Source organism: Dasypus novemcinctus, chromosome X (genome assembly GCF_030445035.2).
Source record: "Dasypus novemcinctus isolate mDasNov1 chromosome X, mDasNov1.1.hap2, whole genome shotgun sequence".
In the NCBI taxonomy this organism is placed as follows: Eukaryota; Metazoa; Chordata; class Mammalia; order Cingulata; family Dasypodidae; genus Dasypus; species Dasypus novemcinctus.
The window spans coordinates 128165688-128186692 of NC_080704.1; the positions used below are offsets into that span (position 1 = coordinate 128165688).

General features: G+C 37.5%; 1 protein-coding gene across 4 annotated transcripts in view; it reads left to right on the forward strand.

The window, feature by feature from the left end:
• Window positions 1-21005, forward strand: part of DOCK11 (dedicator of cytokinesis 11) — a 207467-nt gene that overhangs the window by 61574 nt on the left and 124888 nt on the right. For all 4 annotated transcript variants that reach the window (XM_058291219.2, XM_058291220.1, XM_058291221.1 and 1 more), the window contains exons 7-12: window positions 10599-10733; window positions 13020-13197; window positions 13576-13655; window positions 14880-14963; window positions 18823-18963; window positions 20145-20357. In XM_058291219.2, coding sequence (XP_058147202.1) covers window positions 10599-10733; window positions 13020-13197; window positions 13576-13655; window positions 14880-14963; window positions 18823-18963; window positions 20145-20357 — 831 coding nt within the window. The remainder of the gene's footprint in view (window positions 1-10598; window positions 10734-13019; window positions 13198-13575; window positions 13656-14879; window positions 14964-18822; window positions 18964-20144; window positions 20358-21005) is intronic.

Sequence of the window (21005 nt, forward strand, 5' to 3'; positions counted from 1 at the left end):
GACACCCACCTTTATGCATCTTCTTGGCTCAATTTGGTCACATTCCTCTACCTCCCTCCTCCCCATTCTCGGCAATTAAATGCTGAAGTGCCTTGGTATGTTATCGGGGTTGCAAGTTCAACTGCTTGATGTATGACTCACTTCTGGTGCCCTTTCTTTTTTCTTTTTCTTCTTTTTTTCTGTACAAAAGAGAGTCATTTGTTGTATATCAAGAGTCCAGAAGTCTTCACTTATTTTTTGACCATTAGAGGAGGGATTTTTCCCCCCTCTGCAGTGGGATAACAACAAATCAAAAGAGGATTTTACGTAAGAATGCACATATGATATTAAAAAAATTACCGGGACACTAAGTACTATGTTTATTGGAACAAAAGGAAGAGAAAATCATTATTTTTTGTATGTTAGTCCAATCTTATTCTCAAGTGTACCAGACTGTCTCTACAGCTAACAAGTGGATTACACTCATTTATGGGTAAGAGATCTCTCTTTAATTTGTGCGTATGTGTGTTTTGTTTACCATCATTCATTGAACACTGTTCAAAACCCACTTATTAGGTGCTTCCTATGTTCCAGCCACTGTTAGGAATCAACAGATTCATTACCAGATATATATTAATACATGGTGTTAGCATTGTAGAGAGAGAAGTATAAGATGTGAAGCTCAAAATCTATTTTGGGTGGTAAGGTGCACACAATAAAAGTAACTGTTTAAAGGTGATACGGAGACCGAAGGGCTATACAACTCAGATCATTGTGGTCTGGCATCAGAAAAGGCTTCTGGAAGGCTTAGGGCCTTCAAGGAAGGGAATCAGAAAGGAGAAGGTGAGTGTGGCAGGCAGTACTTAATAAGGCAGGTGTTGTAGGTGAAGTTGGGTAGTCATGAGAGATAATGTTGGTTTGGTCTTTTGCTATCTCTCTCTGCCTCAGTTTCTCCTCTGTAACATGGGCATGACAGTAGTATTGACCATACAAGGTCTTCAGAAAGGTTCAATGATATAAAAAGAGGCAAGTCCTTAGGCAGAGACTACAAAATTGTAAGTACTCCACAAATTAGAAATTATTTTTTCATATTAATAGAATTGTTTGGAGGGCCTTGAATGCCAGGATCAGGGATATGAGCTTTATCACATGGGTAATTGAGAGGCATTGAAAGTTTGAGACAGGCTATGATATACTGAAATAAGTCTGATAGAATAATCTGTCCACAGTAAGCGGAACGGATTGCAGACACCTCCTACTAAACTCTGCTTCAAACTAAATAGAAAATCTCCAGTGCCCAGATATGAAGGAATTATTTAAGAAAAGCTGCTTGATTTTTTTTAAAGCCAGTTTCCCAGAGGGTGCAACAATGTAATATATCGAAACTTGGTGGGACTCTAAAATGATATGGTGGAGAAAGATGAATGATATATTAGGTTGCCAGCCTAATGGGAGGAGTTCTTCAGCAAGGTGAAGTTCCTGACATTCTGTCATAATTAACTGCAACTTAGCTTTCAATCTTGGGGTTTTCTTCCCCATTGTTTCTTTTATATTTGCTTAGACCCACTATGAGGTGCAGTATGTCTCTTGTTCTCTGACTCTCTCCTTTTCCTTGCTGGCTTTTCCATTCTGTTCTGTCTGGGACATTAGTTAAGTAAGTCTTCCCCTTCCCATTTCTACATTGCTTCTAGGCCACCTATTCTTATCTTCAACCTTTGGAGCATCCTTTCTTTGGACTTCTGGTTCATGTAATTTAGCAGTAAATAATTACCATCTAGGTAACACACATAGGTAAACATACTAGAGATTCATTATATAAAATATAAAAAGGATTTCTTGTTTTGAGGCTACTACATGCTCAAATTTTCCTGCCTTCCATCTTTGAGTTCGCTGAATGACACAAGGCCTTTTGTTCCTACCCCATAAAGGACCCTGTGGTAGACATTCAAAAGATTGTCATCCAAACACTTCAGGGCCATCAGTAGACTTGGCAGGCCCTGATCCCAGAGAATCCTCTCCTCTGGCTTTCTCTCTTGTTTTCTTCTTTTGGGTAGGCTGAGTAGGCCACTCATCAAGGTCCATGGTCCTCACATTAAGTGAGGAGGGGAGTTTTCAACTGGGTTCGCCATCCAGAAAAAATAAAGGGGAAGAGGAGGAAGGATATGGGCACTTACAGAGAAATGCCATTCTTTTCTTTTTAAAATTAATTTATTGAAGTAATCATTCATACATAAACATACATAAACAATAAGTATATAATAATAGTGTGAACTTACAAAACAAACATATATAACATCGTACAGGACTCTCATAACTCACCCTACCACCAATAACTTACATTGTTGTTAAACCTTTTTAACTAATATAAAAGAGCATTGTCAAAATATTACTATTAACTGAAGTATTTTCCCCCCAACCCATCCTATTGTTATTATCTTTATCTCAGTTATATATGAACATATAAAACAATTAAGTGTGTAGTAAAAGTTATGAACTTAAAAAGCAAACATGCATAACATCATACCAGGGTCCCATACATCAACCCTCCACCAACACCTTGCTACCAGGGTCCCATACATCAACCCTCCACCAACACCTTGCATTGTCGTGAGATGTTTATTGCAAATTACGAAAGAATATTGTCAAAATCTTACTACTAATTATAGTCCCTATCTTATATTTGGTGTGTTTTTCCCCCAACCCACCCTATTATTATTTTTAAAATATATTTTTATGACAAAAGTTGTAAATTTATAAAGCAATCATGCACATGTGCAGAATTCCCAAACAATGCCCCTCTATCAACACACCACACTGTGGTGGAACATTTGTTACAGATAATATCATCTGATTGTTACCATGTCTATAGTGTACATTTGGCTCACATTTTCCATACTGCCTCATTACCAACACTGTACATCTTTTTCATAGATGCAAGAATATTATATTATTACTGCTAACCACAGTCCACAGGTCACTCCAGCTGTATTTTTCCCATGCTTCTCCACATTCTCAACACCCTTTAGGAGTGACGTACATTTGCTCTAGCTCACAAAGGACACTCTTACCTCTGTACCATCATCCACGATTCTCATCCACCTCTTGATTTACAGTGCTATTCAGTTCCTAGTTTATTCTCTAGTATTCTGTCAGTTGGCATTTACATACCCAGGCTACCATTTTTAGCCACATCCCCATATATAAACTAGCTGTTAACTCACTACCTGTTACCATCCACTCTATCCATTTCCACACTTCTATGGTAAAGCTGATTAGAACTTCTACATACATTAAACATCAATAGTCCATCTCAGTCCTCCTTTTACCTCCTTTAAGAATCTACCACCTACCACCAGGTCTTGAAGATATTTTCCTACAATTTCTTCTAGAAGTTTTATGGTTCTTGCTTTTATTTTTAGGTTTTTGATCCATTTTGAGTTAATTTTTACATAAGGTGTGAGATAGAGGTCTTCTTTCCTTCTTTTAGCTATGGATATCCAGTTCTTTCAGCTTCATTTGTTGAATGAACTGTTCTGCCCGAGCTGGGTGGGTTTGACAGGCTAGTCAAAAATCACTTGACCATACATGTGAGGGTCTGTTTCTGAACCATCAGTTTGGTTCCATTGGTCTATGTGTGTGTCTTTATGACAGTATAATGCTGTTTTTACCACTATAGCGAGGTAATAAGATTTAATTTCTGGAGATGAGGGTTTGCTCTTCCCTTTTATGATGTTTCTGGCTATTCAGAACCCCTTACCCTTCCAAATAAATTTAGTGATCTTTTTTTTTTTAATGCTGGTGGAATTTTTATCGGGATTGCATTGAATCTGTATATCAATTCGAGTAGAATTGACATCTTAAGGATATTTAGTCTTTCAATCCATGAGCATGGAACGTTCTAGTTATTTAGGCCTTTTTAAATTTCTTTTAACATTGAGTTGTAGTTTTCTGAATACAAGTGCTTTTCATCATTGGTTAAATTTATTCCTGACTATTTGAGTTTTATCTGTCATTTTCACCACTCTTTTGACACTTTTAGTTACTTTTATTGATATAAACTTCATTTCTGGACTCTCTTCCAACCCTCTCTCTTCTGTCTTTCCTTTTCAAGCTCAAGCACACCCTTTAGTATTTCCTGAAAACCTGGTCTCTTGCTTAGAAGTACTCTCAGTTTCTGTTTATCTGCAAATATTCTAAATCTCGCCCTCAATTTTGAAAGACAGTCTTGTTGAATATAAGATTCTTGGCTGGAAGATTTGCAGCCAAATTTTAAATATATCAGAGCACTGTCTTCTTGCCTCCATGGTTTCTGGTTAGAAATCAGCACTTAATCTTATTTGGTATCCCTTTTATGTTATGCACGGCTTTTCTCTTGCTGTTCTCATAATTCTCTTTGTCTTTGGCATTTGACATTCTGACTAGTATGTTTCTCGGAGGTGGTCTCTTCGGATTTTTTGGGATGGGAGTATGTTGTGCTTCTTGGACAGGGATATCTATGTCCTTCAATAGGGTTGGGAAAATTTCTACCATTTCTTCAGATATTCCTTCTGCCCCTTTTTCCTTCTTTTCTCCTTCTGGGACACCCATGACATGTATGTTTGCACGTCTTTTGCTGTCATTTAGTTGCCTGAGACCTTGTTCAATTTTTTCCTTTCTTTTCTTTATTTGTTCTTTTGTATGTTCTCTTTCAGAGGCCATTTCTTCAAGCTCATCAATCCTTTCTTCTGCCTCCTCATATCTTCTATTATATGATTCCAATGTTTTTAAAATTGCATTTTATTGTACCTTTTATTTCCATAAGATCTGCTATTTATCTGTATTTCAAGTTCTTTGTGTTCATCCATAGTCTTCTTAATATCCTTAATCTCTTTAGCCATCCCATTGAATTTACTAAGGAGATTTGTTTGAACATCTATGATTAATTAGTTGTTTCAACTCCTTTATGTCATCTGGAGACTTATCTTGTTCCTTTATCTGGGCCATAGCTTCCTGTTTCTTGGTGTGGATTGTAATTTTTTGCTGGTGTTTTCTCATCTGGCTTACTAGAGTATTTATTCTTGGTGCAGTTTTTCTTTTTAGTTTGAGGTTTCCTGCCCTTTCTCCCTTGCTGGTTGTGCAGTAAGAGCCAAGATTGTAATTGTTGCTATAGCTGAGGAGGCTCAAGCCGCCTTCCTTGTGCCAGGGAGCAATGAAGCTTCTCCCAACTTTCTCCTTTGCTAGGGGTAGGGACAGAGTCACTGCTGTGTGGAATAATTCAAGTCGTGCAGGCCTAGACTGTGGTTGCCCAGAGAGATTGATGAGGCTTCATGTCCCTTTCTTGTTTGGGGCAGGGATGGAGCTGCAGGTGTGGGCAGCAATCTATGTAGTGTGGGTCCAAGATGATTGCAGTTGCCCTGGTCTGGTAGACTTCCAATTTTCAGTCTGTGCCAGCCAAAGATACCTGCAGTTAACCTGGATAGGCTGGTGCAGGATCCACCAGCCTCATCCCTCCATAGGTGGGGCTGACATCTAGCCTTGGCTATAGGCAGATCTGGGTGAAAGAAACTGGTTCCTACCATCACTGTGATTTTTAGTCAGCCTGGCTTCCCCTCAGGCTAGGGGCGGAGTCAAAATGGCCACCGATTCACACCCCAGCTGTACCCAGGGTTATATCTTAGCCAGCCAGGTCTACTAATCAGTACCCAAAATCAGTGGGCGAACTGTCTTCTCCTACCCTGTTTTTGGGAAATGGAGCTTCCAATTCCAGCCACAGAATAGCTCCAGGGGCGGCGTGTGCCACCAGAGTAGGATAATCACCAGGATAATCACCAGCGTCCGCGGCCTAACAGGTCATTTCCTGGAGAGGCTGGTGCAGGTCCCCGCAGCTTCCTTCCTGCTGGAGGTGGCACTGGGTTCTAGGCTAGAGCTGTAATCTGTTCTGGAAAGAAGCTGGTCCTCACCAGCACTGTGATTTTCAGTCCTCCCAGCTTCCCCTCACGCCAGGCGTGGAGTTAAGATGGTGGCTACTGGCCTCTTTGTGACGTGGACAGGCTCAAACTTTGGCTGTTCTCAGGATTATACTTTAGCCTGCTGAATTTACTCTTCAGTAGCTGAAGTTGGTGCCCAATGGTCTCTTTCTTCCCCGTTTTTGGGAAGTGAAGCTTTCAGTTCCAGCTCCTGAGGCAGCTTGTGCCTCCAGTAGAAAACGGGCACTGGCCTCTGGGGCATGGAGTGCTTTACTTAGGAGTCTTCTCTGTAGATGGGCAGTCTTCTCCTTCCATTCCTTCAAGCATGTGGCAGGATGCTCTTCTGGTCTCCTGGAATCCCCATACAGGTGCTTCAGCTAGCTCCAGAGAGCTCTGGGTGTTTACTAACTGTCCTGTAGCAGGAGTTGACTCTATGCACTCCTTACTCTGCTGCCATCTTGCTGGTTGTTTCAGTGCCATCCTTTTTTCATGAACCTGCTGGAGAATCTGGGTACACTATTCATTTGTCATGCATTTTGCACATTTTTATTCAGGGCACTGTGATATGTATGGGGGTATATAGCATTGGATGAGACATGGACCTTAACTGTTTAGAGGAGACAGATAGTAAATAAGTATACAGGTTTATATATTTGGATAGGGATAATTCTATGAAAAAGGTAAAACAGGATGCTGTGAAGGCAGGTGGTCACAGAAATCCTCTCAGAGGATAGCAAAGACCTGAAAGAATTAAAGAATGAAATATGTGGATGTGTGAGAGAAGAGGATTCCTGGCTATGGGAAGACAAATTGCTTAGGGCCCTGAAGGAACTTGCTTTGGGGTGTTTGAAGAGCAGAAGATAAATCACTGTAGCTGGAATTGTGTGATTGGAAATAAAGTCCAAGAGTGACTCTGAGACCAGATCATGTGTGGCACTCCAAGCTACTGTGAGGATTTTTGATTTTATTTTAACCTTGATGGGAAGCTTGATTGCAGTTCTACCATTGACTTGCCTGTACAGTTTGAGTAAGGTCCCTTAATATGCTGTTACATAAAACATAGATAATGATCCTTATTGGCAAAGGACATTAAAAGAATTAATTATTCGTTAGAAAGGACTCGAGGCCTTCAGATGAAGGTATGTTATCCATGTTGTATATAGTTATCATTTTAATAGCTGTCTTCTTTTTGAAATGGAAAATAAATTTAAACCTGTACCCCAAATAGTCATACCTTCGAAATGTAATAAAAAAATGTAAGGGAAGTTATATTTCTGAGTTCCTTTTTGGTTCCATATAAGAGATTTCTTTTCTTCTTTAAAAGGCCACCTTAAAAGCTTCCAGGAAGTTGAAACTCAAAATGTATTTTAGAATATTGGAACTAAAAGAGATCTTTAGAAATCTTATAGATCTCTTCTTCAGGCAGAGTCTGATTTCTGTATAGAGGTGACTGTTTTGCCTATCCCTTACTGTCTAAACTTAAGTGCTTCTAGCTTATGGGAAAGAGCTTGGTGTGGGGGGAGCAGTTGCCCCCAGTCTAGGAAGGCTGCTATGTTATTTGTTCAATATCAATAAATTATTTGTGGGTCCTGAAGAAAAAAAAGAACTTAAGGATCATCTGGTTTGATAGCATCATTTTACAAATGAGGGCCTTTAGGAAGGCTCAGAGAGGAACCAAGGCCTGAGGACAGTTTTGCTGCTGCTTAGCAGGAGAGTCTGAGCAAGAATCAAGATCTTTTGACTTTGACATTGATTCCCTCCGCTTTACCATTCTGTCTCCCCAGATTCATGAGCTACTTACCTCAGTGTCACATTTAGACATAATAACTGTGTTACAGGAAGTGATTTAGTAAAATTTCAGATCTTTATTCTAAGGATGTGCTTTGCTAATATCGGAAGTGGTGGCTGCCACAAAACATCTATGATGTCAAAAAAAAAAAACATCTCCACTTTGTGAAACAGCTGTACATGAAGAAAATTTAGACTGTAATTTGTCTCTGTGCCACAGATGCTTTGCTCTTCCCTTCCTCTGTCCCTCTTGGTTGCTAGGTATAGACTTCTTTTCTTTTTTTGGGTATAGACTTTGCAAATAGATTCTATAGATTGAACTACTGAAGCTATAGATTTGGAAGTTTAGATTTGGTCAATTCAGATTCTGATGTGGTTGCAATTTTTTCATATTAATTTTGTGTGGAAAATGTATTCTAATTTTTGCCATCCATAATTATTGTAATAACTTATTTTTAATTTTTTTATTAGAGCAGTTTTAGGTATACAGAAATATACAGAAAATACAGAGTTTGCATATACCACCTTCCCCCATGTACAGAGATTTCCCTATTTTTTTTTAAGATTTATTTATTCCTCCCTCTCCCCTGTTATTTGCACTCGCTGTCTGCTCATCTTCTCTTTAGGAGGCATTGGAAACCGAACCTAGTACTTCACATGTGGGAGAGAGGTGTTTAATTGCGAGCCACCTTAGTTCCCTCGTTTTTTGTCTTTGTTGCATCATCTTGTGTCATCTTGCCCCGCCCGCCCATTCTGCCAGCTTGCCTTCTCCTGGAGGCCCTGGGAACCAAACGTGGGACCTCCCATATGGTAGGCGGGAACTCAGTCACTTGACCCAATCTGTTTCCCTCCATATTTTTAAACATTTTGCGTTAGTGTGGTACCAGTTTTCTTTTTACAGTCGATGAAACATTATTATTGTATTATTAACTAATAGTCCACAGTTACATTAGGGTTCACGCTTTGTGTTGTACAGTTCTATTTGGTAATATATACAAACTAAAATTATTTTAGCTACTTTCAAGTGTACAGTTCAGTTGTGTAATTACATTCTCCATGTGCTCCTTTTACCACTGTCCATTACCAATACTTTTGCATCACCCCAAGCAGAAACTCTGTACCAACTGAGCAGTTTTTTCATACATAATAATTGTAATAACTTTTTAAAAAAGCAATGTCTTATACGAAGTGAATGTTATTAATGTTCATTTGAATTGCGATCAGTATATAATTTTAGGTCTTCTGGTTCCATCATTTTAATAACAAATGTGAACTGAACCACTGCCATGAAAACAAGCAAACATATATATATAGAGTCCTCATTATGATTAATACTTTCCTTGCATGTTAGTCTATATTTTCTTCAATTAAAGCTCCAGTGAACCTAAATGTGGATTAATCCAGTATGAGAAGTTATATATATGTGCTTTCTGTACCTTCACGTCCTAAAGTAGTAAACTTTTCTTGATTGGTCTTGAAAAACAAGCTGATATTTTCTGTTTGGCCTCTTTTCTGTTGAAACCACATAGTTCACATGGCCACTCCCTGAAATAAGAGTTTTAGCATTTACCAGTCTAACCTTTTAGGGTGTTCCTCGCATTGATGTATTTTGTCATTCATTCAAAAATGAAAGATATTTAAAGAAGTAAAAATGTAACTACAAATATATCTACAAATTATTTTGTACTGACTTTCCTAAAAAGAAATGCCCCTTAACATATTTCTATATTCTGCTTATTCATGCTATGAGGTAAAAAATGGTTGATGTTTCAGGTACTTTGCCAGAAGTTAAGTAGATTGCAAGAATGATCTTGCCAAATAATACTCTTTTTCATAATTAAAATTCTTAAAATAGGGATCATGCAGGGCAATCAGATGGGTTATTAAAAATGGCAAGTTTAAATCTTAAAGCAAAGCTCTGCGACTAGAACATGTTACATAGGAATGCATTTCCTCAGTAACTGGCAAGAGTCTATTTCCTAGTCTCTCTTCCCAGTCTCACTCCAAAATTATTTTAGACTCATCATCCTGGGGAATTGCAAATAGAATAAGGTCTACCTCTCACTACAACAAATACTTGGCACAACTTTCCGAATGTGACTTACTGAAAGAAGCAATGGTTTCTTCAGAGAACTCCTACTCCTGAATTCCCTTTTCTCCCTTCATCAGGTTCCTCGGCTCTGTTTTTAGGGGAAAATAGAGGAGCAGCATGAATGAATCAGTTGGTTTTCTCCCTTTCCCAATTACTGTGGGCTTTGCTGTGATTTGCGGTAATTGGCTGCTCCCTAACTATTATATCTAAATCCCAATGAATGGTATAATCCCATTGGGCCTACTGACTCAAACCTAAGCAGCCTAAGCCACTGAGCAACAATTTGTTCTCTACATTGGCTTCTAGCCCATCAGCCAATGACTCTTAGAGGGTTTCTCTGTGTATGCATAGACTTTCAGAAGGGGGTCACTGGTATGCATATATGATACATTAAAAAGAACAGGTGAAATGTAAATATATATTAGAGATGTGTGTGTGTGTGTGTTTATTTGGAATGTGTGGTGATTTCAACCAAATTATAAGAGTCCAATCACAAGTTTGCAATGAAATGGAAGAAGGGTGCTGTACTGAACTGATGAGTGATTCAGATATAATATTTTATAAACTTTCAAGTGGTAAACTAATGTTAATTATTCTTTTCTAGGTGTTTGATTAACTGGGACTAAATCACTTGACTTCAAATTCTCTATCTTAAAAAATAATTATATCTGTAACAACTTCTCAGGGTTGTCTAAGATTGTCCAGATATAATGCCTCACAAGCCCTTTTAGCTCAAAGAAACTTCAAATGCAATGTATATGACAAATGTATCATTGGTGGTCTTTCCCCCATAGGTATTTAAAAGACGTTATTTTTACTTAACTCAACTTCCTGATGGTTCATATATTCTCAATTCCTATAAAGATGAGAAAAATTCAAAAGAATCTAAAGGCTGCATCTTCTTGGACGCGTGCATTGACGTTGTTCAGGTAGGAGTATGGAGGTAATGGGTCTCTTTCTCCAGGAGTATTATTGATGAACTAATAAGAGTCTCGTCTATCTTGGTTAATGGCATCGCCATTCGTACACACACAAAAATCTCATCCATATTTAGAAACCTCAGAATCCTTTTCAGTGCCCCATTCTTGCTCCATGCCAACATTAGAGTGTTTACCGAGTCATCTGACTCCAAAGTGCCTCTTGAATCTCTTATCTTATTTCCATCCTCACTGCCCCTTTTCTGGTTCACCTTTTTATTCTGTTACCTAAATGTCTTGCCTTCCCATTGGTTGTCCTTCTCCAGTCAATTGTTTACACTGTCTTCCTAAGACATAGATTGGGTCCTTCACTTCTCTATTCAAAACCTTTTGGCTCTTGACCTTTTGTCTTAGGGACTGAGATCTGAAGACCCTAACAAAACATTGCAGACCACCAAGGATTTGGCCTTATCCTACTTTCTAGCTTCATTTCCCCCTTGCATCTCTTTTACATTCTGTGACCTAGCCACACCAGGCCAAGCACTTAATGGAGTTTCTCCTGTATGTGGCTTTCCTTACATTGTTTTTCTTGCTTGGCATATACTTTCTCCTTCTGTTTCTCTTTGACATTTTTTTAAAGGAGGTACTGGGAATTGAACCTGGGACCTCATACATGTGAAGTGCATGCCTCAACCACTGAGCTACACTCACTCCTTGACATATTTTTTAAGACTTTACTCAAATGCTGCGTCTACCATGAACCATTTTCTTCCTCACCCTCATGCCCACCATATGAAAATAAACTCCACTTTCCCTATGCTACCAGTTTGCTTTTTTCTCTATCATATAACTGAATCACACTCTGATTTATGGTTCATTCTGCACATTGCTTTTTGGATTTCAGGGACAACATTTTGTTCATTTCTTTATCCCCCTATAATAGCAGTCTTATACACACTTATGTTATACATAGGGGCTTAGCTCATGTTTGTGGATTTTAATATTAAGGGGGCATGAACAAGACAGGGTGAGAAACACAGAGCAGAGAGGCAATCTAAATAGGAAGTTGATTCACCAAGAGATATGAGGGATTACTTCAGAGCCAGGGTGGCACAATGGACCAGAAAAAGCATTGGATAGATTAGGAGTCAGGAGATCTTAGTTCAACCTCCTTAACCAACCTGTTTTAATTTTCAAAACTATAAAATGGGAATTCATAATGTCTATGTACTCTAAAAAAGATTGTCCCGAGGATCAAATGAGAAAGCACTTTAAAAAGTATAAAGACCTATGGAGAATAGAAGATATCTTTTATATATATAAAAGCTTTCTTATCTCACTGGCACAGAGGGCACAATATAATTTCCAGATTTTTTCAATTAACTCTAGTCTAGATTGACCTTTCTTTATAGCGCTCCCAGGATCTGCTTTCCCCATGTATTTATGACCCTCCTCCCAAATATTTTCAAATATATAAATCTTTAATTGCTTGCTACAGCAGTTTAATTTCATCCTTTACTATACTTTGAAGATGAGAAGGAACTTTTTTGGTAGAACTTGAGTAACGACCATTCAGCAGAAAATTATTGATTCTTGAGTCTTTCTTGAAATTAGTGCTGAGGTATTTGGAAGAGGGAAGAGGGGGTCATTTCTTTTGCTATGACAGAGGAGGTGGTAATGTAAAAGAATTATGTTTGAGGAAAGGAGGAGGCTTTGATTTTCCTTGTGTGCTAGTGTTCAACATTGATTAAATTTTTACTGAGTTACAATTTAATGTAAACCAACAACTACAGTCTTTTATGCTATTGTACATTTCATGTTACGCATGTTAAAGTGAATTATATATCTGTAATGGATTTTATGGTGTGATATAAAGCAAGCATCAGATTTGTTTAAGGTCACATTTAATCTTGTTTTAAAGAACTGATTTTGAAAAATATGTAAATATATAAGGAAAACTTTAAGCAGAGTGAAAATAGTAAAATGTTTACTTTTATGGTAGCAGTTTCATCTTCTAATTGTGAAGGATGTCAGGAGTGTTTAAATGTTAATACTCAAGTAGCATTTTATGCCACCTTTGTGCATGTAGCTCTGTGCTCAGTAATTACGAACAAAAAATACGTTTGACATGGTCATCCGTAATCTTTGAGCTTACATTTCTTGTTGAAAGAAGCAATTATTTCATGAAAGCATTGATGTACTTCTGAACTAGAGTAAAAATAAATAAACTAATGAAATCTAATATTAAAAGAGCAACTAAACTAACAGAACACGTGCTTTTATTTTTTTCCCCTCTAGTGCCCCAAAATGCGCCGTCATGCTTTTGAACTCAAGATGTTAGATAAGTATAGCCATTATCTGGCTGCTGAAACTGAACAGGAAATGGAGGAGTGGTTAATAACTTTGAAAAAGATTATTCAGATCAATACCGACAGTTTAGTGCAAGAGAAAAAGGAGACAGTAGAAACGGCGCAAGGTCAGAATTTTTAAATGATTCATTATTGAGGTAAAGCACTCATCTTTAATCCATGGGAATATCCTTTGTGTAGGGTGCATATAGAACTCCTAATCTTGAATGTTGACCTGCCTCTTCATTAAAAGTGACTGTGGACATTGACAGATAGTTTTAAGAGTTGATGTTACATGGGTTTTGACACATGAAATACAACCAGACTAAAAATTCATGGCAGATTTTCAAAAGTCCATTAAAGTTTTCCCTAAGGTTTCAAAATCAAAATTCTTTGCAATAAATCTAGTGGAGAGGATGGAGTGGGAGAGATAGTTAGGATGTTATTCTTAGGCGATTAGTAATGGTCTGTATGGTTTGGAACATCTGCTTTTAATGAATTTACAGATGATGAAACTAGCAGCCAGGGAAAAGCTGAGAACATCATGGCCAGTTTGGAGAGGAGTATGCATCCGGAGTTGATGAAGGTATATCTTTCTTATGGCAACTTGCCTTCGGTTGAGACAACACAGGATTAGCTGTTAAAATTTTAATGCTGGATTCCATTTGACATTGTCATTTCTAAGGCAAAGACCATAGTGGTAGTGAAACAGGTAGAGATTATAAAACAAAAGTTACACTACTAAAGACAGACTGGTAAGTGCCAATTTTCAGTTTGGAAAAATTTTTTTTTCTAGACACCAGGAAGTCCTTCCAAGTTTTTGTGACTATTAATTTTATCTACTACTTATAGAATTTGATTACTGTGTGTCATTCATGAAATAAATATTTTTCCAAGGGGTTATTGACCTAGATCATGCATGTGATATTCAATCTAATGATTTATATGTTAATTTCACATGAAAATCATACTCTCTATATGTAAATATATGTGTATGTACATGAATGATTTCATCCGATAGCAACTTTGGTGAGCAGACAGAATTTGAGTTATTTACTCTGCTTTTTGAAGTTTTAAAAGAACTATGGAGGTTGATTTTCATGCATTTCTTCATAGGATATGCATTTTATCTTGTGGACTCTATTTTACAATAAATTACAATTTATTCATTTAAACGCTTGCCTAACCTATTTATATTTTTACTTTATTCTTTTTCCTGGACTACTAGGTTAACCAAATTTAGGAGGTCCTTTTTCCTATTTTAAAGTTACCCTTTTCTCAAGCTTTAAAGCTATTTTCCAAAATTTAAGAACACTCAGGGTCTCCTGAGCTAGGCTTTCTGTGATTTTGTAAATTTCAGACATATTCTTTCTCAATGTCATTCCAGAATGTCCAGCCCATTATGTCTTTCTTAACAGGTGAAGGAATCAGAAGTATATATACATGAATGTATAGAAGGGTAGTGTTTTCATTTTTATTTCTTTTTTGTATTCAAAGTATCTTGGATTCTTTTTTTGTACCTAATATATGTAAAGCTATATTCTTGGCATTATGAGAAAAGCATAGAAAATATAAGAATCTGATCTATAGCTCATCTCATGTCATAGTGGCAGTGATATATCACTCCCCAGCCAAAGAAGCATCCTTTATCCATCTTAAATACTTGGAAATAGATTATAGTACATTTTTGAGGCTGTGTCACAGATTGCTGGTTCATATAAACTGTGTATGTAAATGGTATTCAGTACTGTTTTAAAGAAATGAAATAATATTTGGTCTACTTTCATATATTCATATTTTCCCATTTTAGTATGGACGAGAAACTGAGCAGCTAAACAAACTCAGTAGAGGAGATGGAAGACAAAATCTCTTTTCTTTTGATTCGGAAGTTCAGGTATTAAAGATTTCTTTAAATAGACCTAGAATTGCTTACTCTGAAACTACACCTGTGAAGTGTTGAATCACTGATTTTTGCACCACTAGGGAATAGATTGTTTTGTATTTGTCTTGTTCTCTGTGAACAGGGAACTTAACAATGAACTTTAAACTCAGAATGTCATACTTGCAAATAGTTTGGGACTGAATACATGTTTTTTCCCTGGGTTCCCTGTATCTTTTTACTTTATCTTTCTCCTAAAAATGGATAAATTAAAAAACCCTTAGAGAGGGCTTCAGTACTCTTTTAACCCGTTGAACACAATTGTGATCTAGTAGCAGTGAATATCTGCAGTGTAAAGAACACCAAGCCGTGTGCGATACTTATTTTCCACTTTAATGTAGGCATGTAGAACTGGGATAATTTTCATGCATAGCTTAATCCCTTTTTAAATGGAGGGTGGTTCAGGAAAGGGCAGGTATGTGTTCATATGTGTATTTTAACCTCTTTCACGAGAGGTTGGCACTTCTTATACTAAGATATAGCCAGTTAATATGAAGTTCATGACATTTAAAAATCAAATGTCTGATTTGTTTAAAATGGGACAAGTGTGTAGTATAAAACTATTACAAACCATTTTCCTAACTGGAAATATTTCACAGTAAAATTAAATTACTTGGAGGGATTATTGATTTTTTTCTGTTTTCTTTTTCGTCATTCTATGTGAGAGTCCTAATTTAAATATTTGGTTTTATTTTTAATAAAGTATGCATAATATAAGCATTACAGGTTTTTTGCCTTAATGGACAATATATCATAAAAATTTAAAATAATTTGGGGAGGACCTGATTTTTTTTGTTACTATTGCTTCTTTTTCTTTTGCTTCATACTATTTCCTAACCTAACTTTTTTTAGTTTGAAATGGAAAGATATGTTGTCTATAAGTAATGCAAACATTTTTCCTTAATAATATTTAACATGAGAAAATAATTTGGGGAAATGGATTTCATCTTCCTTTATTCTACAGCAGTGTAATTTTTTTTAGTTTAAGTAAAGTAATTAACAAAAAATAAAGAGTATAGCAGGCCTCAGGAATGTTAGTTCTAAGATACTCATTCAGAAATATACTTGCTTCAGGCATTCCCGAGCCTTTGATTTCCCCCAGATGATTGGGCTCTAATTGGACATGCCAGCCTCTTTCATTTTATACAAAGGACCCAATTGACTGTGGTTGAAACTAAATCCAGTATCTTTAAAATTTTGTGGCATAGTGTTTTTGTGGTTATGGAATGGAACTGATTTTATGTTTGAGTTGTTTGACAGTGAGTTACATTGAGAGAAAAATTTCCAATTGTGATGCAGCTTTGAGGACAAAGAAATTTAACTTAATACTGATTATGGAAGGCAGTCCCGCCACAGAGAAACCCATCTTATATGTGTTAAATACCTTTTGTAGGTGAGGTGCCATCCCATAATATCAGCCTTCTTTTGTGGCCACAGTTGAGCGTTTTAGAGACATGATTTACACCCCTGAGAATAAAGAAACGCTCTCTCACTGGAGAAGGTGACTCAAACTTTGAACTACAGGGGAAGGCCATGTATTTCAACATTTGTACTTGCAAGTCTCTGAAGGGAAAAGATATGGGGGTTGGGGTGGTTTGGTACATTTCTCTTCATATTCTACTGTCTGAGTAAGACAGGAGGGAGAATAGATAAATGGGCAGAAATTAGAATCGATCTCCATGGCAATAACATGCCCCCGCTGGCTCCATAGACAGATAAATGTTCAGGAGGGAGCTGGCTAGTTATGTACAATTGTATGCCTTTTGTAGATAGAGAAAAATGAATTATGCTTGTCAGGTAATAACATTATACTTTGTTTACACACATTTGTATTCCTTTCGTAGGTAGGTAGATTCAGGAAAAAAATCATGCTTTGGTACACACATTTAGGCCCTTTTAAGGAGGATTTTGTCAGTGATATGGGTCTTGGTCAGGACAGCTATAATTATTCGAGATTCTTTAGGCACAGTACCTGTTTTGGTTTGAATTATTTAGGGAAGTGAGAAAAATTCTCTGTTTCTTGGCTTGAGTTTTCTATATTGGCACTATATACTGTTCAAATTCACCACATCATTTCCTGCCTGCCATGTCTCTGGCCTTAATGAAAGTATAGTAAGTGGTCCCACATCCTATACTTTTATCTCCCATTTGTGAACATAATGTAAATCTATTCAGACATTTGGAATGAACAGATGAATTTAAGATTGCTTGAGGCTTATGAACTGAGAACAAGGTTTCTAGGATTTTCTTTGAGGAGGGACAGATTCCTCTCTTGCTAAGAGAAATTCCTTGACTCCCAATATATTTTTAAAATTTTATTTTGAGAATTAAAAAAAAAAACAACAACCTCTTTTGGCTGCCAGGATACATCCCCCAGCTCTGTTAGAAGTGGATTTCAATGTTTATCAGTTTCCTAAGCAGACGCCTCCCCCTCTGCTCCCCAGTGTTCCGGACTTGTCTGCCTCCTCAGCCTTCTCCCCCTAGATGCCATTAACTTCTAAATCTAGATCTCCAACCCAGATCTCTTCTATTGTTCTAGCCACCTACCTACATTACCTCAAATTGAACATGTCCCAGACTGAACTCATCATCCCTTCTCTCGCTGCCCCCTGCACCAAATCTGCTCTTCGTTTTTATCTCACAACTAAGTTCATAATATCACTATCCAGTCTCACCAGTTAGGCCATTGTTTGTTCTTGATATCTCCCACACCCATTCCTGTCAGTGTTGCATTCTGCACAGCTCATAAAGGAAACAAAACCCCTGGCATTATCTAACGTATATTTTGTGGGAAGACAGATAGCTTAATAAACATTCAAAAAGTAACATTAGGATAATCAGTGAAAGAAGATATAGACTGTCAGGGAATACGCTGTTTTATATAGGGAGTTAGGGAAGGTCTCTCTGAAGAAGTGACAGTTGATTAGAGACTTGAATGTAGTATGTGATTAAGACCTGCAGCTATTTGGGGGAAAAGGGTCCCTGACTAAGAACCAAAGTGCAAAGGCACTAAGGTGGAAGTGTACTTAGTGTCCTGGAGAAATAACAAGGACGACAGTATGGCTAGAACAGAGGGGGCAGCAAGAAGCAAGAGTGGTAGGAGATGAAGTCAGACTAGGAGGATGTAATCATGTCATGTAGGGCTTTGTAGGCAGTGGTGTGGACTTGTGACCTTTCTATTGCTTTAGATCAGATCTACCTCCAAGATTTCTCCATCTTTAAAAAAAATGTATTTATCTATCTATTTTTATTTCTCTCCCCTCCCGCTGCCCCGTCTGCTCTCTGTCCATTCATTGTGTGTTTTTCAGTGTCTGCTTGTATTCTTATCAGCAGCACCGGGAATCTGTGTCTCCTTTTGTTGCATCATCTTGCTGTGTCAGCTCTCCATATGTGCAGCGCCACTCCTGGGCTTGCTGTGCTTTTTTCACGTGGGGCAGCTTTTCTTACAGGGTGCACTTCTTATGCGTGGGGCTCCCCTACGCGGGGCACACCCCTGTGTGGCACGGCACTCCTTGAGCACATCAGCACTGCACGTGGGCCAGCTCATTGCACGGGTCAGGAGGCCCTGGGTTTGAACCCTGGACCTCCCATGTGGTAGGCAGACACTCTATCAGTTGAGCCACATCTGCTTCCCGTCTCCATCATTGTTTGAACCTCAGCGTAAGTGTACCACAAAGGCTTGCTGAATGTACAAATAAAAAAGTTCAAATGAAAAATGGACTTAAGACTATTGAATTCTGCCATTTTTACTTTTGGGTCTATATTAATATGATTCCTATATATTTTTATGTAATGATACATATCTGTTTTGTAGAGGTTGGACTTTTCAGGAATTGAACCTGATATAAAGCCATTTGAAGAAAAGTGCAACAAGCGTTTCCTGGTAAATTGCCATGAGTTAACTTTCAATATCTTGGGTCAAGTTGGAGACAATGTAAAAGGACCACCCACAAATGTATGTATGTCTTTTCCTTTTACCTCCACTGAACAAGGGCGTTAAAGAACTGTCTTTCTTTTTAATGGCTGTGAGCTAATTTGCCAGATGAAACATTCCAATTCTACATTGTATAATAAATTTGACATAGAAGAATTTCATGCATTTCTGTCTTTGGCCAAAATATGTGCCTCATCTTGACAAGGTTCCTGAAATTCTTAACCTATTCAGAATAGCAGAGTATAGCAGACCCTTGACATTTAAGAAGTACATGTCCCCAGAACCTGGAAAGTCCTCACATTTCTGAATTCTACTAGAAGAAATGATTTCTTCTGAGTCATCGGTCTGTATCATATCCATGAGTAAGGAAGATGAAAGCTGTGCTGGAATGCACATGCTGTGAAGTCAGCTATGGCTTATTCACTACTCCCATAGGGTGGAATTGAATTTGTTCTGCAGAGAAAATTCTAATGATTACCTGTTACGGATCATTTGAGTTGCTCAGAAATACTTGAAACTCTAAATGTTAAATCTTCAAAGAAACAACTTTTTATTTTTTGGTTCTAGTTTTGTTTTTTAAAAACATCTACAGTGATGATTGAGTCTCTTACAAGGGAACTGAAATGCACTAGCTTGCAAAGGGTTAATCTTTATGCCATCTGGCATGACATTTCCTTTTGTGACCAGCTTTCAAATGCCATCTATAGAAAGGAATCATGTCTTCCAAACTGCTGATGGGACAAAGCTTTTGTCAAATAGTTTAATGTTGATTGATATTAGCTTTTATGAAATGTTTAGTCAAGTAAGTTGTAACATATCAAAAATGATTCATTTCTGTTCTACAATATTGGCATTGTCCTTTTTGGTAAGTTTAGCATACATATAATAAATTAAGTTTTATTCATAGAACAATTGATGATAGAAACTTCTGGTTTCTACTCTTCATCTGAATTTACAACTTGTAAAATTATTTACACCTGACAAAAGTTAAAATTTTATGTCTGTCATTTTGGGATATTCTTTTTTATATGCAAATGAGTCTTGATGCAATTTTAGCCATGTGTGGAGGTCAGAAAGAATTATAATCACAGCAGCTTGAGTGATTTTTAAAAAATTATTTTGCAGCTTGAGTCTCTCCTGCCTCCCCTTCCTCCAGCCTCCAAAAGTCTTAGTTTAAAAATGTAAATTGTTTTCATTCCCAGGTTGAACCTTTTTTTATCAATCTCGCCGTATTTGATGTAAAGAATAACTGTAAGATTTCAGCTGATTTCCACGTAGACCTGAATCCTCCATCTGTTCGTGAAATGCTGTGGGGCACTTCAGCCCACCTGCCCAGTGATGGGAACCCAAAGGGCTCTTTATCTGAGTCTTTCATTCATGGGATTGCCGAATCCCAATTACGCTACATAAAGCAGGTAAAGAACGGTCATCAGCCTTTGTGGTGCATTCAGAATAAGAAATAGAAACACCTTAGGATGTTTCATGGTTCCAGGCCAATGATTTCCTACACATTCCATCTCTTGGAAGGTCTGTCTATAGATATTTTCTGGTCACTAAATTTGGAGGAAATAAGTGTAAAGCGATGCTAGTAATATATGGTGAAGTAACATTTCCAGTAGGATCATGATAATGAGACCCAAAGAAAGTATTTTGTAAGATGGAATGCAGATACATGCACATGCTCATGTGCATACTTCTGAGTAAGGCAAAAAGATCCCCAGAAGTTTTTCTTGAAGAAAAAATAGGCCTATAATAATTTCCCACCCCTGATTCCCATGTCCATTATGAGTATGTATTTTTAAAGGAGTATAAAGGCTATTTGTACACTTTGCCAAGGGGTTCTGGTTAAAAAGCAATGGTGGAGAACTGCTCGTATCACAGCCAGAAAGTTATTTTGTTCTGTCCTATTTGGTGCAAAGAATCCCCTTTAGAAAAATCCTAACATTTCTCTGTCTGAAGCCCATAAGATGTTAGAGGAAGCAGAATTGCTGGTCTGCCTTCTAGACACTTGCTGCTGAAAGGAAACCAGAGATGGCATAGAATTATATTGGGAAGTGGCAGAA